The following is a 23364-nucleotide window of genomic DNA, read 5'->3' on the forward strand; positions in this document are numbered from 1 at the left end:
GTAAATTAACTGTAAAGTGCTAAAAACAGGGAAAATGAAATGTGACTGGATTTGTTAAGTAGAAATTTACATAACCATATATGTCTTTCAAAATTGGGAAAAATCGGGAATTCCATTTCTAATCGAAGGAAGCCCCATATGCAGTTATTGAAAGTAGCAGGCGCTAGCTTCCAAAGAAAGAAGGTATAAATTTTTGACCTGTACTGGCCATAAGGAGACATGTTAAGAAAAGAATTTTTGCTACATAATATGCATAATAATCCTAGTTAACATACTTTCCAGGGGGAAAAATTATGAAAAAAGCCACGTTTTTTATAAACGTTTTCTTTGTTTTAAAATTCGTGCCGAAGGATATGCAATCTTATACGTATCTTTTATAGGTAGCGTTCATCCTGCCATCCTATAAATTTGATGATTGAAAATTAATTCGATAGTGAAAAATGGATGAACCCCATCTATAAAAAAAATTACAGGATGCCACATCATCCACCACAATTTTAAAACAGAGAAAATGTTTATCAAAAGCATTGTTTTTTCCATAAAATTTTCTGCAAAGTTGGAAAAAGAAGGAAAAAAGGGAAAGAAGTGAGGATAAAGGTGTTCCCCCTGAAAAATATGTTAACTAGGATCATTATGTATACTATGAAGCAAGAATTGTTTTCTTAACATGTCTCCTTATGACCAGTACTGTTCCTAAATTTATACCAGAAAGAAACGTGGGTGAAAAATAAGCTAAAAGCATATGGCATCAAACAGCTTAAGAAGGTGTAGCTTGCCTTTGAAGGTGTAATTGTCTTTGGGAATCAAGAGACTGTTAATGTTTGAATTCTTGCGGATTAGATTTATGATAATTAGTTTTAAGTGTTTATTTTCACTGTTCAACGTGGCAACACTGATGAAGGGGTGATACTGTCCTAAAAATTTCGTAATTTTTCAGCAACCAAAAGAAAATTCTGAGAAATTTATAGTGTTGCCATTCTAATTCAAAGAAGATTCTGAGAAATTCACAGTGTTGCGATTCAAAGAAAATTCTGAGAAATTCACAATGTTGCGATTCAAAGAAAATTCTGAGAAATTCAGTGGTACCATTCAAAGAAAATTCTAAGAAATTCACAGTGTTGCCATTCAAAGAAAATTCAGAGGAATTCACAGTATTGCCTTTCAAATTCAAAGAATATTCTAAGAAAATCACAGTTTTCAGGTATGAGTAGTCCTAAGATGGACACATTGGGCAAAAACTGTTTCTATTTTGATGTCCTTGGTACTTTAAATATTTTTAAAAAAGATAAAAAATGAACAAGTTGCTTTTGTCATTACTAACTTGTAATTAATATGAAATATGCAACAGAATTATTTTTCAATCCTAAACTATTTTAATCAAACGTTAAAACTAAGAACAACGAGAGAAATTGCAAAGTGAGCAAAATATAAATTATTTTGGCAACACTAAATTTTTTATTTGAAATTTTTGAAAATTGAGACCTAAAATGAGTACGTTCGATATATTGGTTCATTCCGTTTTCTGTATATAATTTGCCCTATTATTTTATGTCATTATTATTTTATATCATTAGGTGTGAATTATTATTTAATATTTTATATCAACATATTATATCATTATTTAATATATAATTTGCCCTATTATTTTATATCATTATTATTTTATATCATTAGGTGTGCATTATTATTTAATGTGTTATATCAAATATTATTTTATATCATCAGTAATTTAATTATATCAAGATGATTTGAAGTTTTTGCTTTTCCCCTCCAAAAGTCTTTTTTGCGTAACATTTTTTAGGAATTCTTTTATTGTCTTTTTTGCTGTGTCTCTAGGCTTAACAAGTCATTCCTGGGAAGTTCTCTAAATGATAGTGCCTGGAATACTAAGGAAGTTTAATATTCTATATTTAATCCTTATGTCTTAATTACTTTATTTTTATAAAAATATTTTCTGGAATTTTGTTCCTACTTTATTTTTGAAGCTTTTTGTAAACTTATTTCTTCATTAGGTACTTCTACAAAAAGTGGCGTAAACAGGGGGGTCGGGGCATACTTCTCTCCTCAGATTTTCATGCCGTCGAGATTTTGAAAATACCTTTTTAGGGGGCAGAGTTTTTAATGAAAAATTGAGAAAACGACAAATTCACCCCCGAGTTTTTGAAAAATACTTTTTGTCCCCTTAATAAATTGTCGTAAATTAACGCCACTGCTTATTGGCGTAGCTGTCGTTTGCGTCACCGGTATTTTTTTTTTTTTGCATTATAATTTACCTTCCTTATTGTCAAGTGTAATGATTAATTAAAAGAATGCTCGTGCAACTACGGAAGATTTGTGCTGAATGATATGCCATCCTATAAATATTTTTTAATAGATGACGTTCATCCTGCCATCCTATAAATTTGATGAATGAAAATAAATTTGATGATGAAAAATGGATCAACCCCATCTATAAAAAAAATCATAGGATGGCACATCATTCACCACATTCGCCACTACTGAAGCCACTTTAGAAGCACATTAAAAAAGCTACTACGGATATCTTTTGTTTTGTTTTTCATTCGCTGTTAAAAAAAACGAACCCTAAATGCATGTTCATAATACAAAGCTTTCACAATTCTGATTAGATAATTCAAAAGCCGCTAGGGCACAAGAGATATTATTATTATAGTGTTGTTATTATTATTATTCATATAACATTATTATTGTTATTGTTGTTATGTACGGACTCAAACAATTGAGTTAAGGTTCAAGTCAGGGCTATTCGTGTTCCCTCGGGCCTCGTATTTTGGACTTATCTATCATTTTTTGCCTTTGTGTTGCCATTTTTTGTAGTGTCAAGGTGTCCACTATTACTTTCCCCCATCCTGAGTAACCCACTTGCCAACTTCAGACTGGCTTGGGCAGGCAACACTTTCCAAAGAGAGAGGAGAGTCATTCAGGTTGCCAACCATCTCGCCAACCATCAACGGTAAGCGTAACTTCATCCTCAGAACCGGCACTAGCAAAAGCTGTTCGTTCCCTCATCACTGATTGCTGCTCAAGGGATCTTTCCTAGCGCCAAGGTCTACATTTTATATGTCTAGGAGCATGGACCCTCCAGGCATGATTTGGCAGCTATTACTGACTTTATTTCATAGACTCATAGACTCATTTATTTATAAACAACTATCGTAGCCGTGGCCGAAGCCCCGACTAAATGGCGCTGTTTAGTACATTACATAAAACTGGTCACTGGCGGTTTAAATAACTGACAAAAAAAGGCACGAAAGAATTGCTGTGACGGGTTGTTCGACACTTTGGCGGCACTAGTTGATTTTTATGGCGGGTGTTGGCGGTGATAGGTGCAGGTGGGGGAAGCAACGAACGGTGTTTCTGGGACGAAAGAAGGGACTGCCCAAAATTGCACATTAACTGTACGCGCCTATCACGCAACGTTGGCAGTCGTATGGTACTAAGGGCAGCCTCATAAGAGTTGAATTTCAGGCCTAGTATCACTTTCACTGCCCGTTTTTGAATGGCTTCAAGATCTTCACTTAGGTGTTCAATATTATGAGCTTGAGGGCCCCACACAGGACACGCATATTCAAAGATTGGGCGCACATACGTGACGTAAACATAGACTCATAGACTCATTTATTTATAAACAACTATCGTAGCCGTGGCCGAAGCCCCGACTAAATGGCGCTGTTTAGTACATTACATAAAACTGGTCACTGGCGGTTTAAATAACTGACAAAAAAAGGCACGAAAAGAATTGCTGTGACGGGTTGTTCGACACTTTGGCGGCACTAGTTGATTTTTATGGCGGGTGTTGGCGGTGATAGGTGCAGGTGGGGGAAGCAACGAACGGTGTTTCTGGGACGAAAGAAGGGACTGCCCAAAATTGCACATTAACTGTAAGCGCCTATCACGCAACGTTGGCAGTCGTAAGGTACTAAGGGCAGCCTCATAAGAGTTGTATTTCGGGCCTAGTATCACTTTCACTGCCCGTTTTTGAATGGCTTCCAGATCTTCACTTAGGTATTCAATATTATGAGCCTGAGGGCCCCACACAGGACACGCATATTCAAGGATTGGGCGCACATACGTGACGTAAACCGTCTTCAGCTGACTTTGTGAGAAACCCAGTCGGCGCAAGGTAATTAGCGACTGTAATGCGCAACTACCTTTTTTCACCAGACCGGCGATGTGCGCGCTAAATGAGATGCCTATATTTTGGCTAAAATCCTATTATTCCTATATTTTCGGCTGAAGAGCACCAAGAACATTGCTTATGATTTACAATTTTCACTGCTCGTTAAGTAAGTCATGATGTGCTTTTCTTTGCTTTTGACTCTGCTTGTAGACTGTGCTGTCTTTCGGTGTAGATCGATAATTAATTAAAACTGTTGAGCTGTTTGAGCTTAGCTAATGCTTTGTGTTGGGATTAGTAAGCTGCTTCTGCCTGGGCTATGCTGTTGTGTTGACTTAGTAGCTTATGTTTTGTTTTTTGTCATGTTGGGCCTGTCCGAAATGAGCGAAGATCAGTATATAGGCTAGCAGTCTCTGCTTAATGAGACTGGAGTTCTTTCTTGCGACTTATGCGTTTCCTGAATGAAAGAACGCTATAAAAGGCTGATGCAAATGCGTCCCAGTATCAGAAATATTCACATTTTTTCTTTGTTATGGCCTTTCAATCGCGGGATGCTATTTTGCAGGTGATGCTTGGTAATTAAGTTTGGGGCCTACCAAGTTCAATAGTTCATGGCTTGCTAAGACGGATTGCAGCTGTAGAAAGATTGGCGAATGGTGAAAGACTGGAAACGACCAGTACTCGTTCTTTTGCAATATCTGCTTGAAAAATCTTGGTTGCACAGCTGGGGTTGCTCAGCTAAACCAACTTGTGCGATCTGCAGAACACAAAGCCGCAGTTACTGCTCAACTACATCTACTGCAGCTTCATCTGACCGGGCAATCTCGAGTTGATGAAACAACCAAGGATAAACCATTAGTTGGTACAAACATATTTTGTGAGCGTGATGCCGCTTATAAAGCTGAGTTAATATGGACACTTCAGATGGTACAGAGTTCCATGTCTGCTAACTTTTCAGACCATATTGTCGCAACCTTCCATGCGATGTTCCCCGGTAAGATCCCCGACGGAATGTCCCTATGAGCGAAGAAACTCACTTATCTGATCACCGATGCGCTGCATCCTTACTGTAAGCAAATGCTTGTGAAGGACACTCAGTCATATTTTGTACTAGGATATGACGAGACAGCCAGCAACGCAGGTATGAAAGAGTTACAGATACATGTTCGATATTGGTCCTCATACGGAAACGAAATCCAGAGCAGACATTTATGCACAAGTTTTATGGGCCACGCGACAAGTGATGACCTGTATAGGAAGATCATGTCAGCCATTGAGCAGAATCAGCTGCCACTTGAAAAACTGATCACGCTTGGAAGTGACGGACCAAACGTCATCAAAAGCGTTTGGAACAAGTTCAATGCCGAAAAAAAAGAAAGTGACGGGAAAGGGAATGTTGAAGATTGGTACTTGCAACATTCATATAATTCATAATGCTTTCTTGAAAGGTCTTCAGGTGTTCGGAGAAGAAAGTTCCGACTTTGTTATTCGTGTGCATTCGTTTTTTGACGGCTGGCATGCACGTTGTGAAGACTATCGAAAGTGCCAAAAGAAAGTGGGAGTGCCAGAGAATGCTTTCATGAAGCATGTCCCAAGCCGCTGGCTGAGGATCGGACATGCCCTCGCTAGAATCATGCAGCAGTGGCCAAAAATCTTAGAGTACTTCCTGAACTTCGTGCCAAGAGAGAAAAAACTGAAGAATCTTCTGTCCACTCCCAAATTTCTGAAGATTATGGCTTATATCAAAAGTGCGACGATGAAGGCCCAACTCGAATTTGTTCTAGCCTCAGCATAACTGTTCATGAGTTTCACCCAGCTGTTCCAGAAAGAAGAGCCTCTCAATCATGTTCTGCACTCAGAGATCAAAAGACTAGTTGTGACCCTTTGTAGACGGATCTTTACTCCAGATTTCATGACCGAGACTGAAAATTTCTCTCCAGAAATGTTGAACTTTTCAGAAAAAATTGCAGAAAATCCAATAGTTTCAGAAAATGTGGAACAAGCTTTCGGTGAGAAAGCAACACTGAAAGACAAGACCATTTTCTATTTCAATGTACGAAAATATTTTATTGTGAGCATCTGCCTTATTTTGAAAAAGTGTCCTCTGAAAAGGGATAGCTTTCTAGAGGTTTTGCGCTGTTTGAGTCTAATCAATATGAAAGATTGAAGAAACATTGCAGACATAGCGGTTTTGGTACGCGAGATTGTGATTGGAGTAAACTCAGACGTTGCTCATGCTGAGTGGCTGCTTTTGCGAACGGAAACTGGACCCCGTGAGGACATTACTCGATCATTTTTGGAGCCATTATTTTGGACTGGTGAATGAGCGCGGAGACAGCAAGTACCCGGAACTTACCAAGTTTATCAAAGCGGTGCTGACGTTGTCGCATGGCAGCACAGATGTTGAGCGTGGGCTTTCGCGTTCTGGTAGGATTCTCGGTTAAGACCAGGCCTTGATGTCTGAAAGCGTTCTGGATACGAGACTCATGGTATATGACACCTTAAGGCTTTATGGAGGAAAACCAGAATGGTTTGTTATTACAAAAGAGCTGTTGAATCTTGCTCGTTCCGCACAGTCTCGGTATCAACAATATCTGGATGAAAAGAAAAAAGAAGGGCTATCCAAGAAGGAAAAAGCAGCTTTCGAAGAGGAAAGCAAGCGGAAGTTGCAGGAGGTCCATAACTAAAAGCAAGAAATAGAAGACCTGGAAAGCAAAAGGAAAAAAAACTTAAGAGCATCAGAGTAAGAAAAGAAAACCGTAGCAGATACTCTACTTCAGCGACCGATAGAATGAAGAAGGCTGCCTAGTCCAAGAGTTCCATAGACATTGCTCGAAGAAACAGCCCTAGCTGTTTCTTTGCTCGAAGGAGCTGTGAAGTCCAGAACAAGTGAAAGAGAACAGATGGTGGAATCGGCGAGAATGGAGCAGTCTCTTGCAAAGAGAAATTGACCTAATATCGAAATTGATGCCCAAGAAGCAGCAAGAGTGATTCCAAATATTTTACCTGTATCAGTCAATCGTTGGCACAGTATGTGTATCTGAAACTGTTTTTTACTATTTGTACAGTTTTTATTTGAAATAAAAAAAAAAAAAAAATAAATGCAAAAACTCGGGAAATGACGAATTTATGTGACCAGGCATCCCACGCCATCTACCACAGATCTGATCCCGAGGACTTCCGAATCCTATATTTGGCCTATATTTGGGCCTGGGAAATCCTATAAAAATAGGACAGAGCCTATAATTTGAAACGAATCGACCTGTCCGAACCCTGCATAAAATGCCCTGCCTAATGGTCACACACTTGACAGGACGGCCAAGAGCTGGACAATGAAGGAAATTGACAGTATTAGGCCCCTATTAGTGCCTATTAGTCTGAGAACCACCACGAGAAGGTTATAACCACTGCCCCCAGGGTACAAGACGTTATTCACGAAGAAATAGATAAGCTAAAAAACGATAATGAAATTTTCCAGTTGAATGAGTCGGTTTTAGTCAGTTTTGAGTTTGAGCTAGTTGTCTGAGCAAGACAGAAAAGTCCTTTAGAATATAACTTCTCGAAAACCAAAGATTGCCAAAATAAATTTATTAATGTATTTATAGCTTCTTTATATATACCTTCTAGAATTATATAGCTTCTATATTGTATAATATAGCTTTAGAACCGAAAGGATAGCCAAAATAACTTTCATAAGGTGTTTATAGATTCTAGAAAATTATAGCTTCTATATTCTATAATATAGCTGCTAGAAAACAAAGGATAGCCAAAATGAATTTCGTAATGTGTTTATAGCTTCTCTATATATAGCTTCTACAAATATATAGCTTTTATATTCTATGGTATAGCTTCTAGAAAACCAAGGATAGCCAAAATAACTTTCGTAATGTGTTTATAGATTCTAGAAAATTATAGCTTCTATATTCTATAATATAGCTGCTAGAAAACAAAGGATAGCCAAAATGAATTTCGTAATGTGTTTATAGCTTCTCTATATATAGCTTCTACAAATATATAGCTTTTATATTCTATGGTATAGCTTCTAGAAAACCAAGGATAGCCAAAATAACTTTCGTAATGTGTTTATAGATTCTAGAAAATTATAGCTTCTATATTCTATAATATAGCTGCTAGAAAACAAAGGATAGCCAAAATGAATTTCGTAATGTGTTTATAGCTTCTCTATATATAGCTTCTACAAATATATAGCTTTTATATTCTATGGTATAGCTTCTAGAAAACCAAGGATAGCCAAAATAACTTTAATAATGTGTTTCTATATATATAGCTTCTATATTCTATAGTATAGCTTCTAGAAAACCAAGGATAGCCAAAATAACTTTCATATTTTCATAATAGCTTAATGTCTTTATAGCTACATTATGTCGTATTTCTAAATTAATTTATTTACTGTAAGAAATATGTTACCTAGGTAGTTGCAGCGTGTTTACCTCTAGTCGCAGCACTACGTAGGCTTGCCACTAAATTTTAATGTGCTTCTAGGTGTGCTGCTAAAAAAATTTAATAGAATAGTCAAAAGATGACCTGACGGTCGCTTCACATATTTCCGCAGATTTTCTTCCTTATTGCTAAGTGTTCATAAAAAAAAATAGTCTGACTGAGCTTTCTGAAGCGGGACAAAGCATAGAGAAAATATATAGGCTAGAATTTCTTTCTTATTTTTTACTTCGATAATTTTTTTGCACTAAATAGTCTACTTTAGAAATAAAATGTTATGAAATAATTTAAAGAAAATTTAAGCAATTAAGTAGGCTACAAAAAGTCTTTTTGTAGACTTTTTGTAGCCCACACACAATAAAGAAAGCAAGAAAAAAAAGAGAAAAACTCCAGTAAAATATTATATATATTGAAGGTGTGTATAAAATGCTTATAAGTTTCTAAGAGAGAGAAAAACAAAATCTTATTATCAGCCCAATCCCAAGTCGAATTTGCATTTTGACCGACTATTCTCGAGAGAGCCCAGACTGAATTAAGGTACTAATATTTTAGGTGAAGCCAAATATTCGATTTAGCATCCCGGAATCAACACTTCACCTCTACACTCCGCCCCAGACTGATTCAAGCGCCTCTACATCCAAAACACACGCCTCCGAAATTGCTGCATATCTTAATTTTAGTGAAGAAATGACTGATTTGATGGAGCCTCCTAAAATCCCTGCTATTATCTATGACACGCCTCCAAGGTCCAAACTCCTTTGTGGGAGGAAGAAGAGGATTCGTAGCCCTGTTGCTCATATAAAAAGGTCAGTTTTTTTCGGCTGCCACTCAGGGTTATTGTCCAATTTCTCTTACTTTTTCTATTGCCTGTGACTCGATTTTAGAGAAGATATGGGTGGTTCGAAGGAGCCTCCTAAAATCTCTATTATTACATAGGATGGTCTACCAGGGTCTAAACTCCTTAGTGAGGGGAAGAAGAAAATTAGAAGCCCTGTTAATCGTATGAAAATGTTAATTTTGTTTCGCTGTCACCCGTGTTTAATTGCCACACATTTTCATAACTTCTTCAGTGGGCTCTGGTTCTTTTTTTTTTTTTTTTTTTTTTTTTTTTCTTTTTTTTTGCGGCATCTTTTTGTACGTTTTACACAATAAAGGTTTTAATATCATCAGCTCCATAATTTGCTAAAAAAAAATGGATACATATTGCGCAATTTATTTAAAAAACAGAATCTTACAACAGAGTAGATTTTTGAATTAAAATCAACTTGGTGGAAGTGATGAAAAACTTGAGAACAAGCGCTACGTAGAGTAAAGCGAAGACAGGTAGTCTCTGGGAGAGGCAAAGCTGGCTTCACTTGTTGATAGTTAGTCTATCATCTATCCTAGGGCAGAACTAAGGTAGATGGGCATACTGAATCGATCCAGGATTTGGATCAGGGTCGTATCTAGGATTTTCCTAAAACCCGCTACCCTCTGGATACGACCTTGGGTATACAGTAAGGGTAATTTAAATAGTCTATCAGTTTTGTGAGCCATTTTCATACAGTAAAAAAATAAAACTTTATCTGACATCAAAGGCTGTTTATAAATCTGTTAAATATTCCCAGAAAGCAGGGTTATTGGACATGTATATATACGCGAATGATTTTATTTTCAGGAGCTCATTTTTGCTTGGGCGTGGGTGTATATAATTTTAGCAACAATAATGTAAGTGGAAGTTTGCATTAATCTGCACCCCATCTTTAGGAGTTTTAGTAAGCTTTTATGCAATTAACTACTCTTTACTATGTTTCAATTAATTTCTTTTCATTTAGTTAATTTTATAATTAAGTTTCATGATTTATTCTATAATTATATTATTTTATAATAAGAATATGTATTTTATAATATACTTTATAGTTTAGTTTATTTGATTGATAACTTTTTACTATGTAAATATTAATTACTTTTATTTAATTAATTGAATATAATTAATCCAATTATATAATTCATTATTTTTATAATTTTTTTCTCAATTTACAATTTTTCTTTATTTCTTTTTTATTTTATAATTCTATTTTTTATAATTGTATTATTTTATAATATAAATGTAAATAATATGATTTACATATTTTATAATTTAATTTCGCTAATTAATATTAATTAATTACTCTTTACCAGGGTTTACCCTGTTTACCTTAAGATTTAACTTTTATTTACATTATATTTAGCATTTACATTAGCTTTATAATCCTTTTAGCCGAAATTATTTTTTGAAGATGCAACTTGATAATAGACAGTCTGCAAAATAAACATCTATTGATGTACAATTTTCTGTTTTTGATGATTAATATAAATAATTAGTGATATAAGTATAATATATACTATTCATTAAATATAAATCCATTAAATAACAGAATTAATGTATAATTATTGATTGTATAAATATATAATTCTGTAAATACACATATTAAACATTAATAATTAATATCAATAAATCAAATTTTCATTAAACTTATAGACTTTCCTAACCTTTCTTAAGTGCGTCCTTAGGTCATCAGAACAATAGGTTTTACTTAGTGTTGGACTTGGTACTTAGGCCACATTAACACGAGTCAGATTATTATGACCAGATTTGCGTATCAAGATCTTATATGTGGTACTTTTTTCTGGAATTAACCACGTATATAGCAAAGAATGTCTTAGTTCAATCTAAAAAGTATTTTTCGCAACAAAAAATTATGATTTTTTTTTGGGGGGGGGGAGGGGGTGTAGCTATTGTTCTTTTTGCCTGTATACCTTATTTATGTTAAATGAACCGATTTTGAACTAACTTAACTAGTCCTGTTCCTCCAGTTTTTACACGGTAACAGTTCCATATATTTTTTCACGAGAGAAAATGTTATTGTAACAAATAGAAATTTTGCAATAATTGGAAATTTGATAATAAGCCTTAGGGCTTATGGGGCCATCTTCTGATCGCAAGTCAAAGTATACAATAATAAATTCTCCCAAAATAATATTGAAGAAAAAAAAATAGAAAAAATTACCACCTGGAACCTTGTTTTATATAAATAAAAGATATTCAAATCAGTTCAGAAAAATTGTAGCTCCGAATCAATCAATCAATCTTTTTTAAAGCAAGAGCTGTAGTGTAAGAAAACGTAAAGAAATATAAATTAACTAAATATACAAAATAAAAACAGGATAATAATACTCCCCCTCCAAAAAAAGCAGCAAAAGAAACAACCAAAAACAAACAAACAACTAGACAACAACACAAGGCCGTACCCAGGGGAGGCTAGTGGGTTTGAACCACACCCTGAAATGTTTGCCTGACTCGTAAAAACGAGTAGATGCTGTGAAACAGGGTGCAAAAGAGCAGAAGTACTGAAAAAGTGAGAAGCACTTCTCATTCAAAGTCCCCTAAAATAGGAGGCATGGGTGGAGTGGCGGACTTTTGTAAAATTTGAACAGGCGCATTGCGCGGGATTTTTTCTTTGTTGGGGGTTGGGTAGGTCAATAATGAAAAAAAAAATGTTCACTGTTTGAGCAAAAGTGCCCGGAAATTTGTGAAAGTTTATTCATGGTGAGGGGGTCCTCACCCCCTTTTTTACATGTAGTTTTGTTACTTTTGTACGAGCTAGACATTTTTTAGAGGAGGGGGTCAAATCAGGTAACCCCTGGTTTGACCCAGGGGTTACCTGACCCAGTGGAGGCCAAAAATTGTTCTAGGAGGGGCCGGGCCTCCAGGCCCAACTTTCCCCTGCATATTCCCCTGATTTTGACAAATACTCTACTAAATTTTGGCAACCAGTTACTTGATTTGTAGCTCTACTGCCACAGCTTGAAAAGTTTTCTTGTTCCATTATGGAACGACTTGGGATTTAGAGCCATTTCGGTGGAAGTATCTTCAAATGGGAGGGTGAACATATTATAAAATGTCCAGCTCTACATTTATTGTTTGACTATTCCTTTATTGGCCTATTATTGTCTACTCCTAATTTTACGAAAACTGACTCAGTTTTTGATGTTAAATGGAAAAAATATATTATGTGCACTTAAATCAAGACAAAAATTTTGGCTGCAGATGTATTCCAAGCAAAATGTATTCCAGATACGCACGTATATAGCTTTTTTTCCTGGGCGGAGGGGGGAATAATAAAAATTTAATCTTGTTTGATACTTATAAAAGAAGTGGCAAAGAATGTGGAAGAATCTTTGACTTCTAGAGGGACCCCATCTCCTGTATCTTCCTAATTTCAGAATATTGATTCTTTACCGGACATCTGAAGTGAATTCCCTCTCAAACACATACCTAAACTTTATGTCGATGTGATGGAACGGTCAAATACGAAGAAAAAAAAGGATAGACGAATTATATGAAATACATGCACCGTTATGAGATTACTAAAAAACAATTTTGGAAAATAGGTCCAAATATCTTGATTTGTTTTTTAAGACACTGTAAGCAAGGGTGTATCTGGAATTTTTGTTCGGAGGGGTTTATTTTTTTCGAAGGGTGCCAAAGGCTACCAAAAAAAATGTTTATATAGAATTGTGTTACGTTTTTACGAGTTGGACAAAGATTTCGGAGGGGGGAGGGAGGGTTCAAACCCGGAACCCTCCCCCTGAATACGGCCTCAACTGTAAGAATGTTTTTGCTGGAAAATATAACATTAATTTTATAATAACCAGGATACCTATTTGGCCGAATATGGTACATTTTTTCTACTTTGGTGTCACAATAACTTCTACGGGTGGCAATGCTCCATTTTAGGTGACACTCTCCCCTCCTTCCCCCCCCTCCTTGGTTTTGAAAATAGAAAATTAATTTCAAAAGATTGTTTTTCTATTGTTTTCTATTGTTTTTCTATAAAAAATATTTTCTATTAATTTTCAAACTTGATTTGAAAATAAAACAAACTTGGTTTGTTTTTTGGGTCTTTGTCACGAAATTGGAAAATTTGAAGGTAGAATGTATTGCTTCGGGTATCTCTAGGAATACTGGGACACTTAAGCTTAGTTTAAACTTCTTCTTGATAGCCCAGCTTAGCTGTTGCGATATTTACGATGCGATATTAATTATCCTACAAGACTATTTATCAATTTCCCACTTTCTTGAAGTTGTGATCTGTAAAGTCCAACTAGAAATCAAATTATAACTTTCTAATTAAACCTTCTATTCGGCCCTTAAGAACTATGTTTTCTAGAAACTTAAAAACTTATTTTCTAAAAAGTTATTAGGTTTTGAGTGCAACTTCAAATAAGACTTTTAATTATTATTTCTCTTCACAGTATTAGTTTCTGTATCTACTTTGATAAAACTTGGCCAAATTCTTGGACTGTGTTGACATAAATTCAGCCAATTTGCCGGCCATGATATTATAATTGATATCGTTTTTCAATACCTCTTAATGAATACTTTTGAAGTGTTTGCCCGAATTTGAAATCGCTTTATTTGATTGTGGATTTTATTTTTTATTTCTTTGTAATTACTCCGTGCCTCTTAATGGGCTTTTCTCGCTTGTAAAAGAATAATTTTGTAATAGTTGACCAAAATTCGGAAGGATAGTTTTATTTAATTTTAATTTTTGCGGAATTGCTTGTGCTTGTTAATGCGTTTAATATGTTTTTTATGCTTCTTAATGAATCACCTTTGATTAATCGCCCAAATCAAATTGTTAATTTATTTAGCTGTGTTTTTTTTTCTGAAATGCTCACTGCTTCTTAATGTGCTTTTTTGCGCTTCTAAATGAATAATTTGAAATGATAGACCAAATTTTGGAATGATGCTTCATTTTCTTTATTTTTCTTTTGCAAAATGTTCTTTGCTTCTTAATGCGCTTTTTTGTGTTTCATAATCAATAACCTTGGAATTATTACCGGATCTTCGAAATGTTAATTAATTTAATTATGATTCTTCATTTTCCTTTCCGAAATTCTATGTACTTCCAATGTGCTTTTTTGCTCTTTCTAATGAAGAATTTTGAATCGATTTACCTGAATTTTGAATCATTTATACATTTTAAAGTTCTGTTGCGAAATGGTTATTGGTTTTTAATTTGCTTAATTTGCTTTTCTCTAATTTTGAAATAATCTCTTGAAAATCGTAATGATAATTTGTTTCATTGTAATTTTTCTTGTATTTGAGATATGGAAGCAGGGCTGTACCCAGGATTCTTGTTGATGGTGGGGGTATCACATCGTGAGAAGGGAGATTACTGAAAATAGTGACTATCAATGTTTAAAAACTTTTAGACAAACCTTTTTAGGGGGGGGGGGGCCTCAAACCGGGTATTTACCCCCCCCCCTGGATACTGCCGTGCATGGAAATAGTGATGCTCAAATTGCAATGTTTTAATTAGATAAATTTAATTAGAAACACAGATAAAAATAACTTCCACAGTTGACATAATTACCTATTTGTTTTTTTTTCAATGTTAGTATCAGGCTAGATTTAAAATGTAACGTAAAACATAAATATGACTATGGGCCGAAACTGCATTTTTCAGTGAAATGCACAAGAAAAATTTAATGAACAGGCAAATGTGGAGATGAAAACAAACATTCATACGAAATGTAAATAGAAAAAATGAAACGGTAAAAAGCAGGCAAAAAAATTATGCTATAAAAAAAGAATTGAAATGAAAAAGTAATACGAGGAATCTATGAAGAAATTAGAAATGGAAAATAACTGTGGGGGATGTTAATTTCTTACGTTATTTAGTGTCATTTGGGTGCTAAATTAGCACCTTAAATATTTTAGGTGTCAATTTAGTGTAATGGTGCATTGAAGTATCACGTTTAATTAGCTATTTATGAAAGCATTCTACAATGAAAATATGCTTCCTAATATTGCTCTAACCCATGAAGGGGTTTCTTACGTCTATTATGATGGTAAGCGCAGACGCGCTGGTAAAACGGAACCTTGACCGCTAAAAATGGTCATAGAAAAGTGACTTGGCGTTAAAACAGGACGGTGTTCCCTAGAGGATGGTGCATTTTACACTTCAGGTACGGGTTCTAAGACCTTTAGACGTTTTATGGTGTGGTATTATGGTGTAACACTGTGTATAACTAATCCAGTTGTACAAAATGGCTCTGGGGACACCTGAGGTGCTAAAATATTATTCCATATTTCTAAACGTCTGAGCATAGAGAAGTTGCCATCAAAGGACGATTTTAGACTTTGGGCTTACAAACACACTTGTTTTGTTTGTATGATAAATAGTCCCAATATATTTTCTTTTAATTTGGTTATATATTTACATGTTTATTTGAGGTTAAAAAGGTGAAAATCGGTTAGCTAAAAACGTTTTCTCTGTAAAATAAAAGCCAGTATCGACTAGTGTCTTATGCCTTATCTAGTGTCTTCAAGTAAAAATCTAGAGATGATTGCAAAAACCTATCGGAAAATATTGGTTCTTTCTAATCTTTCTGTCTAGTAATACAGGATTTAATTTTGACACAATAGACTTTAAAGAAACTAAGCAAGGAAGCTAGAAAATTAAGCTTGGGAAACCCTTTCTAGGAAGACTTGGTTATTTCGAGATATGCGAAGGACGTATCTTCGGGCCCTTTCTGACTCTGCTTACCAAGTCCATACGACAACACTTTTGAGGAAATTCAAAATTCCGGGTCCTGTTCACTACTTGTTGGGATGTGAGCAAGGGCGGTCGGTAAGCTAAAGGGCAGATAATTTGGTCCGGACTATTGTCCGGACCTGGACATTTTCTTGGGAATAACTTACAATTGGAAGAGGGATAGTGGATATGGACAAACGAATAGGTTTTGTGTTGTAAAAAGCATTAAAAAATTAACAGAAAAATTTAGTCTACAATCATGAAACAATTTTGTTGTCATTTATTGGTTTTAATACTCAGTCTAAGGAGATACCCTCGTCACTGCTTGAAGTTAAGAGTCAGCCAAGTGCTTTGGCTTGAAACCTCACCAATATATAAACAATAAACTTGGCCAGATTGACTTGTGAAAGGAGCATAGGCTTGGGTTTTCGGATGATATGATTCAAGTGTAAAGCCAGATTTAAAACATGAGTCTCGTTTTCAGGCGAACACGGGTTGTTCTCGTCTAGTGCATCAAGTGTTTTCACAAAGCTGTTTCTCGAGGAAAACACGGGATTGTAACCTCGAATCCGTTGAAACTAGACGAAAAACTAGAAACTTGAAACTAGACGAGAACAAGCCGTGTTCGAACCCGCTGAGTCTGAAAACGCGGCTTTGGTGAAGTGGTGCCAAATACGACTCTTTAAGAATGAAGTGCCTTGCATCATGCCACTCAGGATGTATGCCACGAGACAGTGGTCCACTGGTACTTTCAACAATCAACATTTACGAATAATTTTTATTACTACTACTAACGACTCATTGCAGCACCAAGCTGCCTAAGGCCAAAACAGCTACGAACCCTCCTCCTCCATCCTAATTTATTAAAAGTCTCCCTCTTTACACACTCCCAGGAAGTTCCCATTTGCCTTAAATCTTTCTTTACGACATCCTCCCACTCTATTCGGGGAAGAACTGCTTTTCCTTTGGCCCTTAGATAGTTGGCCGACAGGGACGTTCTCTTGTAATCTGTCATCCTTCATCTGCAGAACGTATCTTTCTCTCATTTTAGCCTTAGAAAGCGGGGTTGAACTACATTTTTCGTACAGCTTACTGTTAGAGATTAGAGTCAGTCAAACGTATACATAGCTTTATATCTGTGTGAAAGTTATAGACTAGTGTATGTTTGTGTTTTATATATTGTAAGACACACAAATCTAAAATAAAAATATATAAAAAATATATTTTTCAGATATTCTAAGGATACTGTGAATATTTTACAGACTAACATATTCACTACTATTACTAATCAATATTTAGGATTTTTTTCACTTTTATTTGTGCATTGCTTTATGAAGCAATATAGCTTTATGAAGCAATTATGAAGTAATATAGTGTCCTTAATTTTATGTGTCAGATTGTCTATTTTTGTTGTTTAATCGCGATTTGACAAATTATTTGAATTTTGCAGTTATATCCTATTTTTCCTGTTTTTGTTTCCTGTTTTCCTGTTTTTTCCTGTTTAATTATTATTTCTTTAATTTTTTCCTGCCTTTTTAAAAAAATCCCGTATTAATAATTAAAGAACTTTATTTTTAATTAGCTAAAGATGGAATTACTTTTATTTAGTCCCAATGGAAGGAGATTATATTCCTAGGTTAATTTTATAAATATCGGCTAAAGGGGCAAAACGCTTGCCCAATTGGTATTTGGTGCGGGCCGCCAGATGAGGGTTGAACGTGAATGTAAGAATTTGACAAAATTTATGGGACTTCTTTTGAAAAAAATTTCAAACAAGGTAAATTGAAAAAGGAGTGTTTGGCATTGTGTCGAAATCAGGTGATTCAACTCTGTAATATTAGTAATTGTTTTTAGGAGAAGTACAAATTAGCCCCCAAAGTAAACTAATCTAATTTTTTTTTTTTTGTTCCTTGGCTACATTTGTCTCAACTATGATGCTTTAGTTCATTTACACTTTATGAGAAAAATATTAATTCTAAACTTCCAACCTAGGAAATTTATTGGAAACTAAAATTTTTCAGAATGAAATAAAATAATATATAGAATAATAAATGCATAGAATAATGAATAAATATGTAAATAATAAATAGAATAAAAAAAGAATAAAAACATATAGAATAAAAAATATATAGAAAAGTAAATAAATAATATAGAATAAAATAATAGAACATAATAAAATAAAAATATTTTTAGAATAAAAAGAAAAGAAGAAAAAATACATGAGCTGCCTTAAAAATCTACAGGAAACCCAATTCTATCGTCCGAAACCTGATACCTCTTTCCGAAGCAGATATATTATAAGCCAAATAATAAAAATTTTTCAACTATATAATTTATATAATTATAAATATATATATTTTATAGTTTATATTTAATTATATAGTTTATATTTCAAACTGTATAATTTATTGTTTAGCTCTCCACAACGTGTGCCCATTCCGTCATGGACCCCTGGTCGAAGCCCGATGAAGCTTTACGAATGCGCCGTTTGCCACCTTTTATTCAGCAGCAACCTCGTTTTACTTCAGCATGTGCGTAGCTGGCATTCAAGAGTGTTTTTTAAGCCCCGTTTTGGTTGCACATATTGCGGAGCAAAGTTTTTCAAAAACAAGTTTTTGCTTAAACATGTCCAGCGTTGTCATACGATTAAGTCGGTTATGAATTTGTCTGTTTTAACACCGAAAGCGGTGAAATGTAAGTTAGATTTTAGTGGTGCTTTCTAATTAATAGCACCACTAATTGTGGTGCTATTTAATAGTGGTGCTCGGGGACAGGGCCAGAGAAAGGCAAATATAGATTTCACTCATTGAGGTCATTTTGCTAACCTCTGTGTATCTTTTGCATAATTTTCAAAAAAAGCCAGCTTTTGAGAATTCTTAATATGTTTTTTTTTCCAGAATAAAATATCCGTAATTTACAATAAGTTTTTCAAGTAGACGTATTTGGTGTCGATTAAATTATCTTTTTATGTAAATTATCTTTTGTATAATTTTCAAAAAATATAAAATTCAGAAAAAATAAACCCACCCAAACGAATTTCGAAAATTATATTTAAGTTGGCTCTTTCGGACATACATCCCCCCTTATTCCCCCATAAAAGTGTAGTGTAGAAACCAACTTCGATTAAATTATCTTTTATCCATTTAAATGAAATATTTCTTGGATTCTACTTCTTCCTATTAAGGCGCATATGGGCACATAACCAATTTTTCTATTGACTCGTAGCCAAGTTTCAAAGAAGCGCCATTAAATCCGGAAACGAGTCACTTTTGTCCCGTCAGTTAAGAATTAGATAAAACGATTTATAATGAATGGAAAACTACATATAACGACATGTCTTAAATCTAGGGGGAAAAAGGGGAAATTCGGTGTCGTAAAGCTTGCTCTAAGGGGGTGTTTTATTAACATTGAAGGTTTATATCAAGATCTCCTGCACCTTGTGAAAGAGAGATTTTTTTCAATTTTTTGGCTAGATGGTTACTGATTTAAGTGGTAAACTGACATATAAAAAATCAGTCAAATACAAAAAAAAAAAAAAAAAAAAAAAAAAAAAATAAGTCACTTATAGTTAACCTTAAAATTAACCAGGAAAAATTAAATTGATTTTAGTATAGAATTTTATTTGAAATAATATTCAGTGTAAATAAAATCGATACAATTCCAGAGATAAAACAAAACCGCGTTCATGGCATTAAAAAATATTATTTTAATTAATAATATAAATAATAAATAATAATATTAATTAAAATAATAAAAAAAATAATATTTCAAATATAGTTAGTGCCATCTTTTCTCAGTAAAACGGATCTAAAAAGGAACGAAAAGTAGACGAAAAAGGAAAGCAAAAGGAAAGGAAACTAATCTAAAAAGGAAAGGAAAGTAAGCGGAAAATGAAAGCAGAAGGAAAGGAAACGGATCTAAGGTCCCAAAGACATCGGAAATTAAATCTGATTGTTTTAATTGCTTAAGTCGAAAATTGCATAACGATCCTTAAAAAATCGAAAAAATCGGGTATTCAATTTCTAATGGAAAAGTTTTTGGTGTATACAGTTTTTGGCAGTAGCGCGTCCGAAAAAAAAAGAAAGAAAAAAAGAAATGTAGGTGAAAATTCCGAAAAAAAGAAGAAAAATCTAACACCAAACATCTGAAGAAGAAGTAGCTTTTCTTTGAAGGTTCAGCTGTCTTTGCCAATTAACAGATTGTTAATGTTCGAATTTTTCGGGTGGAAAGTGCGGCCAAATTTAACTAATTAAAGATGAAAGAGATATGTCTGAGACCATCCTATCAGCTTCTGAACCATCTTCTGGAGCTGATGAAGCAGAGGGTTCTGAGCCTTCAGAATAATCAGCATCAGACCATCTATGCAGACAAATCTACAAGGCTTAAACCAGTAATGTACTGGTTATAACAATTTCACCCCGCAAATGATCAGCTTCTGGGTAATTACTCTTGGAAGTGAGCTTTATCCAGAGGCCTAAGATGAATGGATGTCAATGCTCAAACTGTTGCTGAACTATAAAGGGCTGCTGAAACTATAAAACTGCTGAAGCTGCTACTGAACTGTTAAAATTGTTGCTGAATGCTGATGCTGTTCCTGAAAACTCACTGAATGCTGAAAGTGTTGCTGATCCTATCTGTGCATGGAGGACTTTATATTGATTATACAGTAGCCAGGGCTAGGTTTTTTATGCCGAATGTAGGCATAGTTAAAAATAGAACAAAAATATTATAAGCTTGGAGAGACGGTGTCTAACATGACTTGGTTTCATGAACATACTGGTTTTGACCTCACTCTTCTCTCTTGATCTTGCAGCAGCACCAGGCATTTTCTGCCTCACTCGGATCTGAAATTTAGATATTACACGGGGATTTCTTTACCTGTAAGCTGCTCAAACTCACGGAAGCTGAGCTTGCAGAGTCGCACCACTGACCCGACCCCACGCCAAAGGATTAGCTACGCCAAGACTCGAACCTTTTGACTCAGTATCTAGTTGCCGAAACCGCTGCTGAATGCTGAAACAGTAGCTGAACTGCTGCTGAAATCTGAATGCTGAAACTGTTGCCGAACTGTTAAAAATGTTGCTGATTATACCTGTGCATGGAGGGAGTTTATATTGGTAATACAGTAGCCAAGATTAGGTTTGTATACACAGCGTAGGCTTAGTTAAAAAAAAAGTATTGGTCTATACCAAGACTCGAACCTTTTGACTCAGTATCTAGTTGCCGAAACCGCTGCTGAATGCTGAAACAGTTGCTGAACTGCTGCTGAACTGTTAAAAATGTTGCTGATTATACCTGTGCATGGAGGGAGTTTATATTGGTAATACAGTAGCCAATATTATTTTTGTATACACAGCGTAGGCTTAGTTAAAAAAAAAGTATTGGTCGATACCAAGACTCGAACCTTTTGACTCAGTATCTAGTTGCCGAAACCGCTGCTGAATGCTGAAACAGTTGCTGAACTGCTGCTGAACTGTTAAAACTGTTGCTGATTATACCTGTGCATAGAGGGAGTTTATATTGGTAATACAGTAGCCAAGATTAGGTTTGTATACACAGCGTAGGCTTAGTTAAAAAAAAGAAGTATTGGTCGATACCAAGACTCGAACCTTCCTTTTGACTCAGTATCTGAACGAGTAAAGACTATCTTAGTTAGGCTTAGACATATCCTCCACATGGAAAAAACACTGAATCGGCAATACTCACATCGTTAATAAATTTGCTGAGATGTCCTCAAAGCGTTCCATTGTTGAAAGGGTGAGCTCTATTGGAGTCAACTTACAGGGTTTAGCCATTTTTATGAAATACTAAAAAAAAACTGTTTACAACTCCTGCAATTATGTTCAGGAATTACTGAATACCTTGAATAGTTCAAATAAATAGCCACGTGGTGGTGAAAGAAGGTCTTGTATTTGGCTTGGCAAACCCTGACTTATAATCTTAGGGAGGAACAGTTGTAGATAGGCTGTGAGGGAGGAGAAGGTCAGAACCCTGGGTGGTTTAGAGTACCAAGGACTTCAGAATTAAAACGTTTCTCGTCCTTTGGACTTATGTTAGGTCTATTTTATAATGAAAACCGAAATAATTCAAAATATCTCCTTTGGATGTTTTAAAATTTTGAAGTTTTTAGGCCAGTATCACACCTTCGACAGCATTGCCACGTTAAACCCTAAAATGAATAAGCAAAACTATTAGTTTTGATCTTAATTGCTAATTATATGACATTATGTCAAGTAAGGTTCTTATTTTAACCTCAAGTTTTAATTGTTAATAACTTTACGGTTATTTTGTTAAGCTTTAAATTTTGCAATATTTCCTATAATTAATGCTCTTCTTCTTGCCTAAGATCACACGTGTCTAGTCTTATGGTAACTTGTGTTTTAAGCATACAGTTCTGGTTTGTTTTATTTTTAGATGCCCTATATCTACATGATATTAAAAAAATAATATGCTTTAGTAATAGGGAAATTCGTCTTTTCCTGTTATGTCGTGTACTGTATTAGATGTACTGTTATAAGTGTTGTGTACTGTTTTAGACTTTAGATGGTTTGGTTCAGTAATTAAAGATAATAGCTTGACAAAATTGCTGCTCACGTGGGAGCTGAACCCACGATTCCCTAGGGACTAGCCGAGGCTACCAACTCTGGACCAACCGGTATGCCTAGAGCTGAACTCAAGATTCCCTAGGGAATAGCCGAGGCTACGAAATCTGGATCAACTGGTATGCCTAGAGCTGAACCCAAGATTCCCTAGGGACTAGCCGAGGCTACGAACCCTCGACCAACCGGTATGCCTAGTTATCTTTTCATAGCTTCTTATTGTGGTCTTTAGCATTCCATTTGAATCAACTAACTTGGAATGATAATTAAATACAAGATTTATTTTATACAATAAATAAATAAGTATATTTTATAACATTTTTTTTATCGTATACGATATATCCTTTGTTTAATTATTATTTTAAATTATTTGTTTGATTTTGATTACAGGTGCTCTTTTCATTTATTGTGAATTAAATAAATATAAAAATGAATTAAATGTTTTTTTTTGTTGTTTGTATTTTTCCTGTTGTTCACTAAGTTCCCTGTTCCCTGTTCACTGTTCACTAAGTTCCATATTTTTTAATCTTTTTGATTTTCCTATTGCTAAAATTCTCAATCTGGCGTTGACATGCCGAATTTCTAATTGTTCAATTCTTTTTCATTT

The 23364-nt window shown here is 34.8% G+C and overlaps 1 protein-coding gene across 5 annotated transcripts in view; it reads left to right on the forward strand.

The window, feature by feature from the left end:
* The window catches only part of LOC148947431 (uncharacterized), a 74018-nt gene extending 52266 nt beyond the window's left edge, over positions 1–21752 (forward strand). For all 5 annotated transcript variants that reach the window (XM_089095260.1, XM_089095261.1, XM_089095262.1 and 2 more), the window contains exons 7-8: positions 9146–9399; positions 18575–21752. In XM_089095260.1, coding sequence (XP_088951386.1) covers positions 9146–9399; positions 18575–18881 — 561 coding nt within the window. In that variant the 3' untranslated portion in view covers positions 18882–21752. The remainder of the gene's footprint in view (positions 1–9145; positions 9400–18574) is intronic.
* Positions 21753–23364: the final 1612 nt, after the last annotated feature.

The sequence above is a fragment of the Artemia sp. Qi Xiang Cuo genome, chromosome 10 (assembly GCF_049724085.1).
Source record: "Artemia sp. Qi Xiang Cuo chromosome 10, ASM4972408v1, whole genome shotgun sequence".
In the NCBI taxonomy this organism is placed as follows: Eukaryota; Metazoa; Arthropoda; class Branchiopoda; order Anostraca; family Artemiidae; genus Artemia; species Artemia sp. Qi Xiang Cuo.